This window comes from Nelusetta ayraudi, unplaced genomic scaffold, assembly GCF_046127955.1.
Source record: "Nelusetta ayraudi isolate G7.1 ecotype Tasmania unplaced genomic scaffold, CSIRO-AGI_Nayr_v1 ptg000123l, whole genome shotgun sequence".
NCBI lineage: Eukaryota > Metazoa > Chordata > Actinopteri > Tetraodontiformes > Monacanthidae > Nelusetta > Nelusetta ayraudi.
This window is the reverse complement of record NW_027466173.1, coordinates 217218-237500: the sequence shown is the minus strand read 5'-3', so window position 1 is coordinate 237500 and position 20283 is coordinate 217218. Positions and strand designations below refer to the sequence as shown.

The 20283-nt window shown below is 46.3% G+C and overlaps 2 protein-coding genes across 5 annotated transcripts in view; one reads left to right on the top strand and one right to left on the bottom strand.

Annotated features, from left to right (window-relative positions):
* Positions 1-20282, top strand: part of supt5h (SPT5 homolog, DSIF elongation factor subunit) — a 27246-nt gene extending 6964 nt beyond the window's left edge. Inside the window, exons 5-30 of one of the 4 annotated variants that reach the window (XM_076050129.1) lie at positions 4180-4191; positions 4275-4344; positions 5228-5296; positions 5564-5629; positions 5723-5753; positions 5951-6019; positions 7601-7852; positions 8541-8630; positions 8741-8811; positions 9029-9134; positions 9227-9317; positions 11123-11259; positions 11347-11502; positions 11899-12045; positions 12549-12695; positions 13175-13300; positions 13798-13882; positions 14720-14827; positions 14933-15035; positions 15815-15942; positions 17057-17162; positions 17445-17603; positions 18012-18180; positions 18388-18585; positions 19334-19429; positions 19787-20282. In XM_076050129.1, the coding sequence (XP_075906244.1) occupies positions 4180-4191; positions 4275-4344; positions 5228-5296; positions 5564-5629; positions 5723-5753; positions 5951-6019; positions 7601-7852; positions 8541-8630; positions 8741-8811; positions 9029-9134; positions 9227-9317; positions 11123-11259; positions 11347-11502; positions 11899-12045; positions 12549-12695; positions 13175-13300; positions 13798-13882; positions 14720-14827; positions 14933-15035; positions 15815-15942; positions 17057-17162; positions 17445-17603; positions 18012-18180; positions 18388-18585; positions 19334-19429; positions 19787-19927 (2933 nt within the window). In that variant the 3' untranslated portion in view covers positions 19928-20282. Of the gene's footprint in view, positions 1-4179; positions 4192-4256; positions 4345-5227; positions 5297-5563; positions 5630-5722; positions 5754-5950; positions 6020-7600; positions 7853-8540; positions 8631-8740; positions 8812-9028; positions 9135-9226; positions 9318-11122; positions 11260-11346; positions 11503-11898; positions 12046-12548; positions 12696-13174; positions 13301-13797; positions 13883-14719; positions 14828-14932; positions 15036-15814; positions 15943-17056; positions 17163-17444; positions 17604-18011; positions 18181-18387; positions 18586-19333; positions 19430-19786 lie in introns of all 4 variants that reach the window. The other 3 variants (XM_076050131.1, XM_076050130.1, XM_076050128.1) reach the window with 3 other exon arrangements.
* Positions 12088-20283, bottom strand: part of LOC142904183 (E3 ubiquitin-protein ligase TRIM39-like) — a 138898-nt gene continuing 130702 nt past the window's right edge. Inside the window, exon 3 of the transcript XR_012929355.1 lies at positions 12088-12098. The gene's annotated coding sequence lies outside the window, so the exon portion shown is untranslated. The remainder of the gene's footprint in view (positions 12099-20283) is intronic.

Below are 20283 nucleotides of genomic sequence, written 5' to 3'. Positions count from 1 at the left end.
CAGCCCACTGCTGCATATAGGCAGCGGCAAAGTAGCTTAGCGTCAGAATATAACGTTCAAAAGTTTCTGTTAATTTCAGTGTCACATGTGGTGGCAAATCCATCTTGGAAACACACACACACACACACACAATAATTACATTTTGACACAATTCTTATTTGGTTTATCAGTTTCTCATAGCTATGGCAGTTGTTGTACTACTCTTATGAATTGTTTCCTTTACATGCTTTTTTCTAATGTGTTTCTCTATATGTGCCACTCATTGCACATCTACCTGTCCCAGGGTCAGGGTCAGAGAGGGATCCCTGCTCTGCAGGTGTCTCTGATGTGTAGTTTCCCTCAGCCAATTTGAGGGTGTTGCATCTGTAGAGAACGTGAAGCCCTTCAAGCCCCCAAATTGAATTTGCAAACCTGGGCAATGCAAACAAAATTTGACTAGTTTTAAATAATTCTACCTGCTACACAACACCTGCAATAATGTGCCTCTAAAGCAGTCAATCAAGTAGCTTGGTCAGACTTGCTGATGTGTTCATTTGTTAGACGACCTTGAGATTGTTTTACATTTTTCTCCCTTGGCAGCGCTAAAGTGTTGACTTTTCAGATGAACTTGAGATGCTTTAGTTTGAGTTGGAAGCCCTTTCCTGTCTGACTGAACTCTCTCTGTTTTATCGGTGTGCCCCTCTGTCATGCATGTCAACCCAACAGTCAACGGTAATTCTACTCCATATATTTTCCCTCAGACCTTTCCATGTATCTCAATTGAATGGAGCATCAGTTTCACCCATTAGATGAACCTCATGACCCCTCCTCCCCCCACCCACCCCATCTCAGCACAGCATGTAGTAGTTTAATATAAATGTGAGCAGGTAACGCAGGCGCTTACCTAATCTGTCAAGAACCTGCAGAAATTCATATCACAAAAATACATTTTTTAACCGTTCTACCCATCTGGACTGAAGTAGAGTTAAAAATATTATGCAATCTATTGACATTCATTTGTACATTAAAGTGGTGATTGTCACTTCAGTTTCAGTCACAGTATTTTTCACTAAAGCAGTGATATAATTTTGTGTCAAATGTCTTGCACAATCAAAATAACAATTTCCCTTTTTTGTTTTTCCCGCCTTAAAAAACGAAGTACACAAAACTCCTGAGACTTTTACAGAACTGGAAACACAGCAGCTCCAACCAATAGCCAGATTAAATATTTCTTATTTTTGCAAAACTGGAAGAAAACGTGTGCGTTTGGTGTGAAATTGTAAACTCGGTGTGATTTCGCGGAGGTCTAAAACAGGAATTCCCAAATGATTTGACGATTACAAAGCGACAACTGGCTAAATGAAGTTGGTTGAACTCCTCTGTAGAAGTGGCGCTGTGGTGCTCACCGCGGACACAGCTGACCTCCACACGCTCACCTATTGGCTGTTAAAAGTGCATCTGGAAGAGTTTTATTTTGATGAATGCGAAGTTCCTCAGATATGAATCCTTCCTCCTCCTCGACAAACTAAAACCAATGACTCAAAGTAAACCGACAACTCCGATCACAACACGATCGCCCTTCTTGCTGGCAGTGCTAACACAAAATAAATATTATCTCTAGTGTGCATGTAGTTCCTGAGTAACTCTGATCAGATGGCAGTGGTAGTTTAAGTCTGTAAAACTACTGGATGCAAAACTGTCTGAATACTTACAGGCGACGCAGTGCAGCCACAATCAATAATAACCTCGATCAGTACAGTTTTGTGTCACTTGACTGTATTATAATTATCAACATTAACTGTATTTCAGATTATTAAGCCACATTTCCTACGACCCTGGAAATGGGCCATGCTTCCCCAAGCGCAGACAAGATGTTTGTACTTGCACTACGAGCCCATGGCTTTTTAAAAATGATGATGTCATAGATTCATGACACCATGGATTAGTGTATCCCAGTGAATCAGGCGTATTAGCTTGAGACGTGGGGGTGTGTTTCACTTTCACTCCGGGTTGCAGGGGAGCGCCCGAGCGAAACCCAGTTGTCTTTGGTACAAACAAACATTTGCACTTACGGACGATTTTAAACTCCCAATATACCTCAGGTTCGTGTTTCTGGAATGTGCGAGGGAAGGCATGCAAACTCCCCCACAGAAAGGCTCCAGGCCCTGCAATTGGAATATTACAACACTGGGCCTTTAATGGATGGCATTTATGATTCATTGACTGATTGAAATAATCAATGTCAGTACTTTCCTTTCCAAAACAGATTTTCCACCAAGCCAAAGCCAGCATGCAACAAGTACAAATCCATCCCATAATGTCAGCTTCTCCTTGCTTTCACTGAGCTCTCTGTGCATATAATTAATGTGCCATAATTCAGCACAAAGCATCACCAGGCAGCGGCATTAAACAGCTTGAAGCGGTCGCTTTTGAATGATTTCAAATTCAAAGCCACTGCGGCCAAACCAATAAAATTTGCGGGGAGGGGCGGGGGGGAATGTCAAATAATTTAATTTCACAATCTCTAAATTCACAAATGTATGGCACCCGCGATCCATTGGCTTCTCAACACAATAGAACCCCCGAGAGATTCTGTTCTGACTCTTGTGAACTCTCATGGTGGCCATTTGTGTAGACTGGAAATATCCACACCCTACCTGGAAACACAGTCAAAGCAACTGTTTGGCAGTCATAACTTGATATGGGACACATACCGCACAACTCTTCTCCAGACTCCCCTGGAGAGATTTAACCAGAACACTGGACCTCGCCGGGTCGTTGGTTCACTTTCTCTGTTGAAAGGCCTTCGTGACCCTGCTGGCGCCATCGCGCCGTCGCTGGAACTTGTTCAAATGATCTTGATGGACTGAGCGGTCCTCTACTGGTGGAGTCTCAGGACCCGCATTCATTTTTTCCCTTTATCTTGGAGTCAAGCCTCAGATTTATTCCTCTGCGCTTGGTTAATCTAAAATGAAATGCCAAAAAATCCAAGCCAGACTTTCTCTCATGTCTAGTAGATAAGCTATTGAAATGATTCAATGAAACGGTTGTCCTGCAAAATGAACGGCCAACATTTCCCGACAAATGTAGATATTTTAAATTTAGATTTTTAAGAAAGAAATCTATCAAAATTTTATGAACAGAGGGGACGAGGGTGGCGGGAACGGCCCGCAAAGCCCCAAGGACCCAATCAAAACAGCTCTGTGACCCAATCGGGGGTCGCGGCCCACCAGTTGAGAAACACTGGATTAAACCACCTTTTTAATGTAGCCCACTAAAAAAAAAAATGCATTGCGTCACTAAAAGCTGTAAAAACAAACACAGAGCAACGTTGTGCTGGAGGCAGCCGAGATTTCTCGCGCAAAATGTGTCAACAGGAAGTAAAAAAAAAAAACCAAAACAAAACATCCAGTCATCCTTTAAGCAGCAGTGCAAGAGTTTAACAGCAGCTGCTGATGTTGTGTTACAACACACCTTCATTTGCCTCATGCTTTTGTTGTGTTGTTGTGCGGTGACAGCCGTCATTAATCTCCTCGTTGTTTGCTTTGTGTTTTTCTCCCATCATGCTTTTATTTCGCCGCTATCGCCCGACTGCTTTGCCACCGACAATCACTCCATCTCCACCTGCCCCCATCACTCCATCTCCACCTGCCCCCGTCACTCCATCTCCACCTGCCCCCATCACTCCATCTCCACCTGACCCCGTCACTCCATCTCCACCTGACCCCGTCACTCCTCCGCAAAATTGTTCTCCTCCCCCTTTTCTGCACCTTGCAACACTCCCGCTGCTCCTGACTGCATCTTCTTCTTTTCCTCTCCGTCTCAATCCCTCACTTCTCTCTTCTTTTTTTTTCTTTTTTTTACCACGTACGTCCTCTACTTCCGGTCAAACTCGTTCTCCTACCTGTTCTTTTCATCCTTCCCTTCTCTTCCCAATCTATTGTCACTCTTTTCCCCCATCTTGCCACACTTCCGCTGCTCCCCGAATGCATCTTTTTATTTCCCCCTCTGTCTTCATCCCTTCTTCCTCTCCTGTTTCCACCTTCTTCCTCTACTCCTCCTTTCCTTGCTCATCCCCTTCATCAATTTTTCCGTCCCAACTTCTTCTCCTGTGCCACCCTCCCTCTCTCTCTCTCCCTCTCTGATCTCCTGTGTCCTCCGCTCTGTCTCTTCCTCGCTGTGGCTGGCGGCCCTGAGCAGAGGAGGCTGAAGGTGAGTCTTCCTCCCGCCATCGCTTGATCTCCTCCCTGGTAGGCGTTGATCTCCAGCAGCTAAAGACCAGTGTTTCCTCTCAGTGTCCAACCTGGACCACATGGCCCTGGATGACGACCACTCTGGATCCAGGCGTCTGCAGAACCTCTGGAGGTAACATCTGCTCCCACCCGGCGCCCTAGGAGACCGCCAGTTTTTAAACGAGGCCTCCTGGGGGGGCGTGAGCGTCCCTGCGGAGAATTAAACGCACGACTTTCAGTCCGTCTGCTGAACGGCGTGGTTCCACTTTAGTTCAACCACTGAATGTTTCGACGCTGCAATAAACTGCATTTCAACATTCTAGAAGGCCCAGGGGGGCTTACGCTGTCAATTTGGCGAACGTAGCTCAGTAGTGGGGGTGGGGCAACGCTCTGAAGTTCTGTGTCAGTAATCAATCGACGGATAAATCAGATTTGATTTGTTTTGTGCAAGTTCGCAAATGTACTTTCCCACAGTTTTCACCTTAACACGAAATTGCAACTCCAATTCATCCCACAGAAATAGAAAATGAGTGCAACTATACGGAATGCCTTCATCCAGTCATGATCATCATGTGAAGGAATTGAATCGTGTGTCCTGCAAAATCAACGCCCAACATTTCCTCTGTCAGTGTATAGATTTTAAAATCAACGTTTCTGCCAAAAAGCAGGAACTTCTCTCATGAGCCAATCAAAACCCACCAGTTGAGATACACAGACACAGATGACAGTGGCATGGCAATGATAAACAGTAAATTCAATTCAGATTTATTTTGGTTTGTTTCTAATAATGCAGGTCCATTAAATCCAAAACCATGTTATTATTAATTTCTAATGACAGTAATTTGTGCCATGTGATGCCTTACATTTAAATCGAACTTGTCTGGCATCTAACTGTGTGTGTGTGTGTGTGTGTGTGTGTGTGTGTGTGTGTGTGTGTGTGTGTGTGTGTGTGTGTGTGTGTGTGTGTGTGTGTGTGTGTGTGTGTGTGTGTGTGTGTGTGTGTGTGTGTGTTGTAGAGATTCCAGGGAGGAGGCGTTGGGTGAATACTACATGAGAAAATACGCCAAGTCTTCAGGTGGAGAGCAGTGAGTATCTTCTCTTCTTCTCTTCTCTTCTCTTGTTGAATGAAACTAAAACTTTGTTTTTTTACATAATGACTAACATCTGTTTCTCAACTGGGAACAATTTTCAGTGTGTGTGTTTTTTGTTTTTTTTACCCCTTCATAAGTATTTGAACCTGATCAAGAAGCTTTTGTTCTACCTCTTCCTCCTCCTACCATCACCACCACCTCCCTCCCTCCCTCCTCCTCTCCCTTCAACTTCTCCTCGTCCTCCTCTTCTGTGTTGTGCAGTTACTCTGGAGGTTCTGAGGAGCTCTCTGATGACATCACCCAGCAGCAGCTGCTTCCTGGGGTCAAGTACGTGAGACTCCTCCCACCAGCCAACCAACCAATAGTAACGCTGGCTGCTCATCACGTCGTCTAAAATCTTTGTGTGTTTGTCGTCTTTAGGGACCCCAATCTGTGGACGGTCAAGTGTAAGGTGTGTGTGTGTGTGTGTGTGTGTGTGTGTGTGTGTGTGTGTGTGTGTGTGTGTGTGTGTGTGTGTGTGTGTGTGTGTGTGTGTGTGTGTGTGTGTGTGTGTGTGTGTGTGTGGACGCAAGGACACAGCCACCTTTGAACAGCAGCAGACGTGCAGCTCACGTGCACAGCCACACGCTAACAGTGTTTCTCCTTTAGATCGGAGAGGAGCGAGCGACGGCCATCGCTCTGATGAGGAAGTTCATCGCCTACCAGTTCACCGACACGGTACGGCTCAGGCTTCCAGTCTTTGTGTTGCTCTGCTTCTGGGAACCTCTACAGTTCCCTGGGACAGATCGTATTCCTCAGCCAGAGAACTGGCGCTGCCTGGATGTTTTCTCCCAAAACTCTGCACAGATGTCCTCCACAGTTCTGTTCTGAAAATACTCTTTGTTTAAGAGAACAGAGAGTGTTTCAGTGTGTTCAGAAAGCTGTGTTGACATGACTGGTGCCAGGGTGTCAAACACACATTAGGGCCAACATTGAAAACATTTTCATGTAATTTACAAAGTCATGGGCCAACATCGATTTGTTGAGAAAGAATCTTCCTCCTGAAAGAAGAGGGGACCTTTTTCACACGGACCCAGTTTGCTTTAACACTGAGTTTGGAGCAAGCGATGCTTAATACTATACAATCAATACCTCGTCATTGCATGCATTGCAAAATCAAACTTCTGATAAAAATCATAGGAGATCAAATATCAGTAAAAATCTGAATCCTCTTTTTTTTTTTTAATTTGCAGCCTTTTGATTTAAATTTCATAACTGACCCAATGCAGCGTTTTTTACACAGCACATTGTGACATTGGAAAGAATCCATGGCACACCAACCTACCAAACACCTAAAATGAAATAATAATAATATTAATAAAATAATAATAATAATAATAATAATAATAATAATAATAATAATAATAATAATAATAATAATAATGATATCCAGGGCTGCAATGATTGGTCGACTTAATGGATTATGTCAGCAACATAAATTCGTCGATGCCAAAATTGAAGCGTTGACACGTCGTCTTATTGTTATTGACAAAATTGCCCTCCGGCCCCTACGTGCTCGTTTGTACCTGCAGTGTAGTACTGACTGAGTGCTGAGGGTGGCAGGGCTGCTCGTTGTTTACATCCTACAAAAAAACCAAAAACAAACAGAGAAGAAGAACGACTTCTTCTCGAGAAAAGGCTCGAGAAGAAGTTTCTAAAGTTTAGGAATCTTTCACAGAAAGTCCAAACTAGGTGGTGATCATCAAGACTAATGGAAAAAAGCCCTGATAATATTATCATAAATTATATATGTGTATATATATATATATATATATATATATATATATATGTATATGTATATATATATATATATATATATATATATATGTATATGTATATATATATTTATATATATATATATATATATATGTATATGTATATATATATTTATATATATATATATATATATATATGTATATGTATATACATATACATATATATATACATATATAATTTATATATATATATATATATGTATATATATATATATATATATATATACATATATAAAAAACTTTCACTTTCCTTTTGAAATGAATGCAAAAATTTTCATTTTTATTTTTAGACCAATTGCGTAAAATTGGATCATTTTTCACGAGAAACACCTGACACTATGTCACGGTGCGCTAGTCGAGGTCATACTGTGACACCTCAATGCGTGTGTGTGTGTGTGTGTGTGCACCTTCAGTGCACTCTGGCCACCGAGCCTGTCCTCCCTCTGCATTGGCGTGAACCTGCCGTCCATGTGTCTCCACGCAGCCTCTGCAGATCAAGTCGGTGGTGGCCCCCGACCACGTCAAGGGCTACATCTACGTGGAGTCGTACAAGCAGACGCACGTCAAGTCGGCCATCGAGGGCATCGGCAACCTGAGGATGGGCCTGTGGAACCAGCAGATGGTCCCCATCAAGGAGATGACCGACGTCCTCAAGGTGGTCAAAGAGGTCACCAACCTCAAGCCCAAGTCCTGGGTGCGGCTGAAGAGGGGCCTGTACAAGGACGACATCGCTCAGGTACCGCAGCGGCGTGACGATGAGGATGATGATGATGATGATGATGATGATGATGATGATGATGATGATGATGATGGTGTCAGAGGAAGACAACTGCACAACAAAGCTTGTCTCTTCATGACAATTTGACGTGATTCTGTGTGTAAAGAATCGAGGTTTTAATGAGTCATCATATTGGTATCAGATTTAAAAGGCAATCCAACGAGTCCAAGCAGCAGAAATGATAAGAAAATAAGTAAATTAAATGTAATTTAACTTGACTTGCAGAAATTAAATGAACTTGACAGATGTTTTTCAATGCGCAACACAAGAAGCTGAGATAGTCTCAGTCAATCTAATCTCTTTAAGGAATAAAAGCAATAACATTTGGAGAAATTTTAAAGAATCAGTTCATGTTTATGAAATTTTCCAATGGCTTCCTCTATGAATACTTAAAAAAAAAAAAAACCTGCCCATTTTGACTCTATCAAAACAAAACCTGTGGCTCTGGAGACGCACGAGGAGGCTCGCTAGCTGCAGACTGAAGCTGAGGTCGTGGAGCCAGAGAGCTACGGCCCGGTGGGAAGAAGTCCAGTTCTGGCTGCCTTTGAGTTCACATTCCACAGTGAACGTTGTGATGGGTGATTCAGGAGCGCTGAGTAGCAATGACTGACGCGCCATGTGTTGTCGTACCGCCCCTGTCCACCAGGTGGACTACGTGGAGCCCAGTCAGAACACCATCTCACTGAAGATGATCCCTCGCATTGACCTGGACCGCATCAAGGCCAAGATGAGCCTGGTAGGAGTCTCATACACACACACACACACACACACACACACACACACCATGGCCTTGGCTTAAAGTTACGTTACACACCTGTGTGTGTGTGTGTGTGTGTGTCTTTGTAGAAAGACTGGTTTGCCAAGAGGAAGAAGTTCAAGAGACCTGCTCAGAGGCTTTTCGACGCTGAAAAAATCAGGTACAGACGCCGCCGCAGCCGTAAGGGGGGGAGGGGGCAAACTACGGCCCTATCGTGACCTCATTAAAGTAGTCGGTATCGAGATCGGCGCAGTAGTGAAATCTACTGATCTGCTGCTGCTCCAGCCCCTCTGGCACACTGTAGACCCCCCCCCCCGCCAAGAGATGCTATGTGCTTTTCAAGCCACTCTGCTAACGAGCCCCTGTGTGACGGTCAGGTCCCTGGGTGGGGAGGTGAGCCACGACGGAGACTTCATGATCTTCGAGGGAAACCGTTACAGCCGCAAGGGCTTCCTGTTCAAGAGCTTTGCCATGTCCGCAGTGGTGAGGAGCCCTCGGGAACCCTCGTACAATCCTGGTCCTTTGCCGGGTGTTAAGAAATGTTGTACAACTGGAGTCTGCTTCGTGTCATCCAGATAACGGATGGAGTGAAGCCAACCCTGTCGGAGCTGGAGAAGTTTGAAGACCAGCCAGAGGGCATTGACCTGGAGGTGGTCACCGAGTCTGGTGTGTGCGCGCTGAGCAGTTATCACTACGTTAATGTGCTTATGCGATTTTTTTTGTCTTTTTTTTTTCTTTTTTTCTTTTCTCTTGAAGCTCATTAATTACCGCTTTATCCCCCACAAATTCTTTCATAATGGAAAACCGTTGCCTGTGAGATTGAGTCGTCATTCTTTCCTGCCTGACAGGCTGTGGGAGACTTGGGGCCAATTCCAATTCCTCCCTTAACTCCTCAATCTCAACCCTCGTCCTTGGCCCTCAAAAATAAGTGTAAGGGCTTAGAAATGGGACACCCCTTAAGTGCACTTACGTCTTCAGACTGTGGGGGGGCAGCCTTACACCAAAGCTACATCCAGTCAGACACAACGAGGTACACAAGTAACTTGAAGCCGGGACCGCCGGTCCGGTTGACAAACATCGTAAAGTGAAAAAAAAAAAAAAATGTTACGCAACAACGATGTCAATAATCTATAAAAAAAAAAAAAAAAAGTCTTAAACTAAGACAATAAAATGGTTTGGTAATATTTATGTCTTTATTAACTAAGAAAATACTTCCATTTGTAGCTCGCTTTTTCATCGCCTTTTTTCAAAGATGTCTTGGCTAAAATACGCAATGCCTTCTGGGTAGCCCTGACTGCCAAGGGTGGTGCTGGAGAATCTCAATATTGAAGGCGATACAGCCCTTAAACTCCCTCAACTGGACCTTCTGAGAATTGGGACAGAACTTGCACTTCGCGGGAGCGCGCATGTTTGAGATTGAGGGTTGAGATTGAGGGTTGAGGGAGGAATTGGAATTCACCCTTGGTTCCGAAGCCGAGTCAGCGACAGAAGAATGTGGACTGTGTGTGTTTTTAATGAATAAAACTTCAGCCCCTTTTTCTTTAGTAACTAAATCAGTTCCCTCCCAGTCCTGATGTATTATTTTCATATTGGTAAAATCTTAATATTCTGCCCATAAATACATCAGTGTGTATAATCGCAGTACATTACAGTACATCCTCCCCTTAGAACGGTTCTCATATGTATAGGAATATGCATAGATCAATAAGCTTCTTGCCATGGATGTATCATAAGAACTGGATACTGGACTGCCAATATGGTGGTGCGCCAATTTCTCCCAGTGGCCACTCCGGGTACTGCAGCAACAAAACAAAACAAAATTCACGGGCCCAAAAAGGGAGGACGACGGTGACCTGAAACGTAGCAAATCTTTCTGTTGTCGATTTTTCACTTCTGGCCTTTTAGTCGTTTGAAAAAAAGAGTGATGTCACCACGCCGTATGTGCTGCTGTGTCTCGGCTCGTTCTGATTGGCTGCATCCTGACATGTCTTTGAGTGACCGTCTCCAGGATCCTTCTGATTGGCCAAACGGATCATGTGAGTTAGTTACAGAGGCATGACGGGAAGTGACGCTACTTCGCATTGCTCTATGGGCCCATTGATGCGGAAGTTAAAAACTTTTATATAACTTATATATATGAGAATCTCCATAGATCAACAAGGTTCTTCCACCCAGTTAGCTGCCATCTTTCACTGGCATACTTCTAAGGAAGCCTGGTGTGGACGATCCAGCTGCCTGACAGTGACCTGAATATGAAATGTGCTGTCAAGACGAGCTTCCTTACAAAAAAAAATGCACACACTGGACGTTCAGAGATCAGGCCCTGGTTTTCACGTTTTGAGGCTGAGAGTCGAATCTGAGTCATCAACGAAGGCGTAGCCGTCCCCTTGTCCCGACTCCTTGGTCTCTTTCATCTCGCACTGTTGCCAGCCAGCTCAAACAGAGAGTTTTTGTTTGTCTTGTTTGTGCAGGCAAGGAGCGTGAACACAACCTGCAGGCCGGCGACAACGTGGAAGTGTGCGAGGGAGAGCTGATCAACCTGCAGGGCAAAATCCTCAGCGTGGACGGCAACAAGATCACCATCATGCCCAAACACGAGGACCTCAAGGTGGACGCCTGACCTCTGACTGAGGGGGAACACTTGAACACCTGCCCTCACCTACTCACCTGTCTGTGTGTGTGTGTGTGTGTGCAGGATCCCCTGGAGTTCCCCGCACACGAGTTGAAGAAATACTTCCGCATGGGCGACCACGTGAAGGTCATCGCCGGCCGCTACGAGGGAGACACGGGCCTCATCGTCCGAGTGGAGGAGAACTTTGTCATCCTTTTCTCGGACCTCACCATGCACGAGGTGGCTGCCGCCGTTCACACTGATGGGGAAACTGGTTTCTGGGGGGGGGGAGTGTAGGAGTAGGATTCCAAATCCAGACCCCCATGGGAAAATAATTTGATTTTAAATGAAATATTTTCTTGTTATTTTCTTCTCAGCACAGTTGTTCCACTGTGTGATTAATAAAGATTTTCAACTGGAACTATTTGTTTTTGCGCAGTATATTTTAGTACTGTGTATTATCTTTTGTTCAGATGCTGATTATGACCGGATGAAGGCATTCTGTACTGTTGCAGACTTTTCTATTTTTGAGGATGAAATTTTGGGTCTTTCTGAAAAGGAAAAAAATGCAAACTTTTAAAAATGACAATGTGCTTGACCTCCAGTGGAAATCTCTCTGCTCTCTGCCCCTTGCAGCTGAAAGTGTTGCCCAGAGACCTGCAGCTGTGCTCCGAGACGGCGTCGGGGGTGGACGCCGGCGGGCAGCACGAGTGGGGAGAACTGGTGCAGCTGGACCCCCAGACTGTGGGGGTCATCGTCCGGCTGGAGAGGGAGACCTTCCAGGTGGGGTTCATCACCAGTTAGTCACGCACAGTGTGAGGATCTCATCGGTGTGACTGGAAGTACACTGATTGTGAAGACGATTTGCCTTGATTGCCTTCCAAGGTCCAAATACTTTCTCTGGCCTTGGATGAGCACATGGACGATGAGTATGATCATGATTTATTACTAAAGACTCATGGTCCAGTTCACAAGATTAAAAAAAGAAGAAGAAAACAAACATCAGGTTTGAAAAAAAGAAAAGAAAAAAAAAGCAGAGTGGGAGGAAGTCCAAAAGATGTCTTCATTTCTACAGCGTGTTCTAGATATTTTGTGTCCATCTCTCTTTCTCCATCTCTATATCGCTCGATCTCTATCTCTCTCTCACTTTATCTAATAATGTAGATAATGTCCTCATTTTCCTTGACCTGCGTTGGATGAGTCGATGTGCTTCGGTAGTTTCAGTCGGTGCGTCTGGCAGAAAGAGAGGCTGTTTTCCGTGCAGTGACAGCAGGTGCGTCTTGCAGGTGCTGAACATGCACGGGAAGGTGCTGACGGTGCGCCACCAAGCGGTCAACCGCAGGAAGGACAACCGCTCGGCTCTGGCTCTGGACTCGGAGCAGAACAACATTCACGTCAAGGACATTGTCAAGGTCATCGACGGCCCGCACTCTGTAAGTCGCTCGCCCTCTTCTCCCAGCGGAGCGCCGCAAAGTCGTTTATCAGACACGAAAAGCCACACCAGTTGAGTCTGAGCCACAGCTCCATTTAGCCGGCGTTGACGTGCTAGCAGCTTTAAAACTGAAGAGGCAGAATCGCTTCAATCACTTCGATTTCGCTGCGAGTGCACAACAAAACAGCAGTGGAACCATTAGCGGTGTTTGTTCCGCTGCAGCTGTTGTTGTCGTCCAGTGGTCGCTCGGTAGTTGGCTCCATCCATCAGCCTGCAACCTTTCACTCCGCCCACCGAGAACAAAAACCATCTGCGGCCCTTGGTTTGCTCACAGCTCCGTTTTATAACCGTGTGTGTGTGTGTGTGTGTGTGTGTGTGTGTGTGTGTGTGTGTGTGTGTGTGTGTGTGTGTGTGTGTGTGTGTGTGTGTGTGTGTGTGTGTGTGTGTGTGTGTGTGTGTGTGTGCGCTCTCTCCTGACAGGGACGTGAGGGTGAGATCCGCCACCTGTTCCGAGGCTTCGCCTTCCTCCACTGCAAGAGGCTGGTGGAGAACGGAGGCATGTTTGTCTGCAAGACCAGGCATCTGGTGTTGGCTGGAGGGTCAAAGGTCAGTGCACCAACTTTAGTGCCAGTTTACGGTTTTTGTCTTTAAAATAAAATAAAAAAAACGAAGTCAGAAGTCAGTATAAGTCAGGGGTGGGAAAACTATGGCCCAGGGCCCATATGCGGCCCGTTAAGATTCAATGTTTTCAGAGCTAAACACCCTGGTTTGGTTGCGGCTCGGTGTCTTTGATAGATTGTTTCCTGCTATGAGGTGTCTCACTAAAACACTCCATCCATCTGCTGCTGCTCCGCTACCCCCCCTCTGGCACGTTTCACAACCTATTGAGACCCCAGCAGTCAAACAGTCGGCCCATCCCTGGTGTAGATTGATGAATACATTGAGTATGGTGTGTTTGTTGTGTGTTTATTTGACTACGTGTTGTGTATTTAAGAGGGGAGCCGGGAAGGTTGAGAACATTCCTCCCTGTCTTCCTGCTCCATTTCCTCCTCGTTAAAACAAAGCCGTTCCAGGCTCACTGCTGCCTCCTTCTTCTCTTTCAGCCGAGGGATGTGACCAACTTCACGGTGGGAGGCTTCGCCCCCATGAGTCCTCGGATCAGCAGCCCAATGCACCATGGAGGAGGGGGTGAGCCATTAGCACACCTGTATTTATTTCAGGTCGAGTGCCAAATCAGATGCGCGTTTGGCTTTCTGCGTTGCTTCCCGTATCGCTCACATATTTATGTTTCTACTGCAGCGCAGCCGTGGCGCAGCCTCGCACCATTTATTCCAACAGACCTTACAAGTTTGGAGAGTAAAGTGTGTTTAGGCTTCGCCTTAAAGCTTCTTCTTTTCCCTAGCAACTAAAGTGTTGTTCAGTTCCTCCACCCGTTGAGAAGGAACAGAAGTTGGCTTCAGGCTGTAATTTAGAAAAGGCAGAAGGAACACTTGGCTGTGGCCATTAACCACACATTGGCGAGGTACCAGTGACCTTTGTGATTTCACGGATGGCTGACGTCTGAACCGGTCTCCAAAAACAGCTCTTGAAGATTGAGTTGAGGCAACTGTGACGGGCTTTGGTAGAGCTTGAAGGCGCTGATGGATTCCCGTTTGAAAGGCTCCTTTGTTGTCTTCAAAATAATTATTTATTTGAGGGCGCCCCCTAGTGTTCAGCCCTAAAAACCAAACGCTCTGCTGTCAGGCAGCTGGATTGTCCCCACCAGGCTTCCGTAGAAATATGCTGGTGCAAGATGGCAGCTAACTGGGAGCACTGGGACCCTAGTTGATCTCTGGAGGTTCTCATGCAGTGCAGTTTATTGAGCGTTTACCAATACAGAAATCATAAGTCAGGCCTACTTTTACACACTGGACCTTTAAATTGGACTATTTTGCGCTTCTTGGTGAATTGGGGAACTCGACGATTTCGTCCTCCTTTTTTTTTTTTTTTTTTCAAAATCAATGTTTAATGTTTCTCCCCCTGCAGGTGCTCCACAGAGGGGCGGAGGAGGGGGAGGAATGGGCCGAGGCCGAGGACGGAGAGACAACGAGCTGATTGGTCAGACAGTCCGTATCTCCCAGGGTCCTTACAAAGGTGGGCACAGCCAGTGGCCGTTCGCTGCTGCTTCTTCCCACCGCCGCTCTTCTCTGACGTTGACCCGCACGAGGCCTCATCTCCTTTTCCCCCCAAATCCCCCAGGTTACATCGGCGTGGTGAAGGATGCAACAGAGTCGACCGCCAGAGTGGAGCTGCACTCCACCTGTCAAACCATCTCAGTGGACCGACAGCGCCTCACCACCATGTACGTTCTCCACGGTGTTGCATCTGTCATTGATAATCACCTGTTTGCCCACCGGTGCGCCCCCCCGCCCCCCTGTCAGAAGTGCATATTCAGAGTCGCATGACGGTGGACAGGCTGTAATGTGCACTCATGGACAGCAGAGGCAGCAGGAAATTGAATCAGTTGAACTTTATCATCACCGCGTCGTCCGCAAAACAACTCAACAAGGTTTTGTGTGTCTGCCGAGGTCCAACGTTGGCTTCTACACAACAACCAGACATTTTGTTTTAATGATCGGAGAAGTTACTGGAAAATGTGCTTTAGAAAGCACTCAAGTCAATCCATCGATCAATCCATCGATCAATCAGAATTGGTGGCAGTGGGGATGTCGCAGCGCCAGCGTGACAATAAAGTTCATTCACGAGCTTTTCGAGTCCTCGGGCCAACAAGAACACTGAGCACCGCCGGACTCACTGCGTTCAGCCTGAACTCACACGCCCCCTGCTGATGAATGAGGGCAGTTCAGCTCAGTTAGTTTAGAAAATCAATCATTTTAATACCTGATGTGATCTGACATTTCTGCAAAACCAGTGACTGAGTGAGTGCCGCTGATCTGCTCAAGTGTTGATATGAAAACCTCAAACTCCCTCTGTTTCAGTAGTAGTTCTGATACCCCCCCCCCCACCCCCCCAACAAACACAGTTTTTATTTTCATTGAAACACACACTTTATCTTTTCTTCCTGTCTTGTTTCTAATCTTTGATGAAACCAACACTGTGTCCATATTTCTGTTTTTGCAGGGGAGCAAAGAGACACAGTGGAATGACCTCCAGTCACGGTCGCACCCCCATGTTCGGCTCCCAGACTCCCATGTATGGCACCGGTTCCAGAACTCCCATGTATGGCTCGCAGACTCCCCTGCATGACGGTAAGAAGAAGAAGAAGAAGAAAAGAAATGCCTTAGTAAATTCAGCTTCCACTGGTACAGCACAAACTCTTTACTATGAAGAAGAAGAAGAAGAGATGAATCCCACATTGGGGAAATTTCCATAATCACAGCAACAGTACAGTAGAAATAATGGACATTATATTGATTAAAATCAACTATTTACAGACTAAGAAGGAACAAACAACATATTCTCATTATGTGCAATATTTGCAATCCTGGTTTGAATCATAATTGACTGACCTATCAGTTGCTTTTAACATGTAGAGAAACCTTGATCATCCTAATGGGGGCCTGTGCACTGGAATTGGACCACAGTGCAAGAAGCTTTTGATCTGCTATGAAAAACAAATCTGGAGACGTGTGGTTTATTTTGCGTTGTTGTTGTGTTGTTGGCCACACAGCACTGCCATCCCCCTCACAACTATTAAAAGGCTCCTTCAGGCCATTGGCTGCAGTTCCTGTTTAGAACAGGATTCTAATTAGAGGCCTGGAATCCCACTCGATACACAGCGTCAGAAAGGGCAAGGGCTTATTTTCAAAATAGATACTTTATTATACAACACCTCCGCAAAATAACTGGCCAACACCCTCCGCTTTTAACAAGTTACTATTTAGCAGCCTGGGTTCCACTTTCCGGCTCTTTAAAATGCTCCATAAACTCCACCACAAGTCATGACCCAGCATCCCATGCAGGGCAGCATAGTACAGGCGTGGCCAAACTAGGGCCCGGGGGCCATATATGGCCCGTTAAACTTTATAATCCAGCCTGTTGAAGCTTGAAGAAATTATATTAACAGTCAGTCAGTCAGTCATCAAGCAGCTGCATCTCCTCCATGGTTGCAGTGTTTCCAGAGTCATTTCAATAAAGAGCTAAACACCCTGGTGGGGCTTCAAAGACACTGACTTGGTTGCAACTTTGCTTTGCTTTGCTTTGTTTTCCATTGACATTACAGCAGCATGTTTCCTCCACATCCCCTCATACATATTTACAGGCCCTCCTCTGTCAGATTTTACAACCCAGTGTGGCCCCACCAGTCAGAAAGTTTCCACCCTCCCCCGGCATCACGTCATGTGTTCAATTTCCTTCCAACAGGAAGTCGTACGCCTCACTACGGCTCTCAGACCCCACTGCATGATGGGAGCAGGACTCCTGGGCAGAGCGGCGCCTGGGACCCCAGCAACCCCAACACCCCCTCCAGGTACCAGCAGTACTTTATACAGCTCTGTGTGACAGTAGTAGGAGTAGTATTACTAGTATTAGTAGTAGTAGTAGGAGTAGTAGTAGTAGTAGTAGTAGTACCACTAGTACTAGTAGCAGTAGCAGTAGTACTCCTAGTACTAGTAGCAGTAGTAGTACCAGTTGTACCAGTAGTAGTAGTACTAGTAGCAGTAGCAATAGTACTACTAGTACTAGTAGTAGTAGCAGTACTAGTAGCAGTACTAGTAGTAATGTCTTGGTTTCTTCCTGCTCCTCTGGTTAGGAACGAGGAGGAGTACGACTTTGGCTTTGACGAGGAGCCCTCGCCCTCCCCCCAGGGCTACGGTGGGACCCCCAACCCTCAGACCCCTGGTTACCCAGATGTCCCGTCACCACAGGTCAACCCTCAGTACAACCCTCAGACTCCTGGCACGCCTGCTATGTGAGTATTATCAGGCAGCCTCACCCAGAGCTCACAACCACCTTCTTTCTCTGCTTGAAAAACTTTGATTTCTTCTCAGAGCAGAAATAAGTTATCTCAACGTGTATTTTCTCCTGTTTCCAGTGAAGCATTTGTCATGTGTTCATTTCTTAGATCAGGGGAGTCAAACCCAAACACTCAGTTTGGGCTTAGAACTCGGTCCAACAGTGATGATTTCTTCTTCTTTCTTTTTTTTTTTTTTTTATCTCATTCGGGGATTTGTAGTATTATCCCAGGTAGTGTATTGGCCCCACGGGCCAAATGTTAATGACACTGAGGGCCACGGTTGTGTTATAATAATAATAATGAACAGAAAGCATACAACAGAGAAGGCCAAGAGGTCACTGGTCCTTGTGTTCCCCTGTGCAGGTACAACACAGAGCAGTACTCTCCCTACGCCGCACCATCGCCCCAGGGCTCCTACCAGCCCAGCCCCAGTCCTCAGAGCTACCACCAGGTGGCGCCCTCGCCGGTGGGCTACCAGAACACACACTCTCCGGCCAGCTACCACCCCACACCCTCCCCCATGGCGTACCAGGTAGGAGCCCAGCGCGGCACCATTACCAGTACCATTATTGATTCAGATACCTGATGCTGGTAGTGGTACCAATACCTGTTACTGGTATCGGCACCGCTCCCAGTATCGGTTCAGATAGCTGATGCTGGTGTGGGTGTCGGTGCATCCCTTCTGTTTATTATCTCCCTCTGTCAACTCCGACATTGTGTGTGTGTGTTTGCTCCACAGGCCAGTCCCAGTCCCAGTCCAGTAGGCTACAGCCCCATGACCCCTGGAGCGCCCTCTCCTGGCGGCTACAACCCGCACACCCCCGGTTCCAACATCGAGCAGGGCGGCAGCGACTGGGTGACCACCGACATCCTGGTGCGGGTCAAGGACTCCTTCATGGACCTGATGGGACAGACGGGCGTCATCCGGAGCGTCACGGTGAGAGCCAATCGCACGTCTCCACTCAAGCCACGTGACCGGGCACGGAGCAACAACAAAATCACAACGACGACCCGACAACGGTTGCGTTCCCATGAAAGTTTCTAGCAAAATAAAAACAATATTTCTAAAAAATTTCAAGTTCAGTTTCAGTTTGCTGTCAAGAACGGTTGTTATGTTTCTCTCTTTGATTACTTGCAAAAAAAAAATCTTCCGTCTCCTCCTCCTGCGACCACTGGTCAGTGAAGTGGTCACATGACCCCGTACGTCACACCACAAGGTGTCAGTTAAATACAAGTTTACAATCCTAGAAAAAAAATACAAGTTAAAGAGATTGAAAAAGTGGCAAAGCACAAATGAGGGTGTTTGAAGTGTTACGCAATACTGTACAATAGTACACAATGCAATATGTGTTATAATTAGTTGCAAACAACGCAGTAGAGTTCAGTTCCAGAACTTTGTGCAGCAGTTTTCCCTTCTTCCTGCCGCCGTGGCTGATGTGACGCATTTTGTTTTGAAAATGAATCTCAGCCGAGTCATTTTAATTCAAGTCGTTTGTTCGTTGACTGGATGTTGTTTTACATGCGATGCCTTGTTGTTATTATTTCATCATCGCACACAAACTGGGCAAGATTTAGTAGCAGAGAAGCCTGTGAGTGTTGTTAACACACTGTGTGTGTGTGTGTGTGTGTGTGTGTGTGTGTGTGTGTGTGTGTGTGTGTGTGTGTGTGTGTGCGTGTGCGTGCAGGGAGGGATGTGTTCAGTCTTCATGCAGGAGTCGGAGAAGGTGGTGAGCATCAGCAGCGATCACCTGGAGCCCGTCACCCCCACCAAGAACAACAAGGTGACACGCAGTACACACACAGCACACACAATACACACCAAATCTAAATGGCTGCATGCTAAACCAGACGTGGGCAAACCACGGCCCGGGGGCCCGTTAGCGGTCCGTTACAGCTCTATTAGCCGGCCCCTCCAAACTCCAGACTTGCTTTGCTTCATTTTCCATTGACATGGAAGCAAGATGTTTCCTCCTGGCTCTCCAAAACTCTCCATCCATCTGCTGCTGCTCCAGCCCCACCAGTCTGAACAGCAGTCTGAGCCTGCCTCTGTCTGCTGCTGCTCCAGACACAGCAGTCTGAACAGCAGTGTGAGCTGCTGAATGTCTTCTGAGCCTGCCTCGGTCTGCTGCTGCGTGCAGGTGAAGGTGATCCTGGGCGAGGACCGCGAGGCCACCGGGATCCTGCTGAGCATCGACGGAGACGACGGCATCGTCCGCATGGAGCTGGACGACCAGCTGAAGATTCTCAACCTGCGGTTCCTGGGCCGCCTGGAGCACTGAGGGGGCCGCAGAGCGAGCGGCGGCGGGATTTCAAAAGCAGGAGGACTCGGCAGAACTTTTCAGTTTTCTCTGTGTTAATCTGGAGTGTTGTTGTCTCTGTCAAAGCTTTAGAAAACATTGAACAGTACAGATCTAAAAATCTCCCAGAATACAACTTCAAGTCCCCTCAGTTGCACAACATTCCTCTCTGTAAACACAGTGTTTTCTTAGTCATCGTCGTCGGTTGACCTGCATCTTTCTTTCCGTCTCTTCTTTTGTTTCCCCGTTAGCGCCTCACTTTTTTGGAGTAGTGCTTTCAACTCTGTTTTTAGTGCTTTCTGTTTCTGTCACTGCATGTGTTGGGGTGGGGGGTGGGG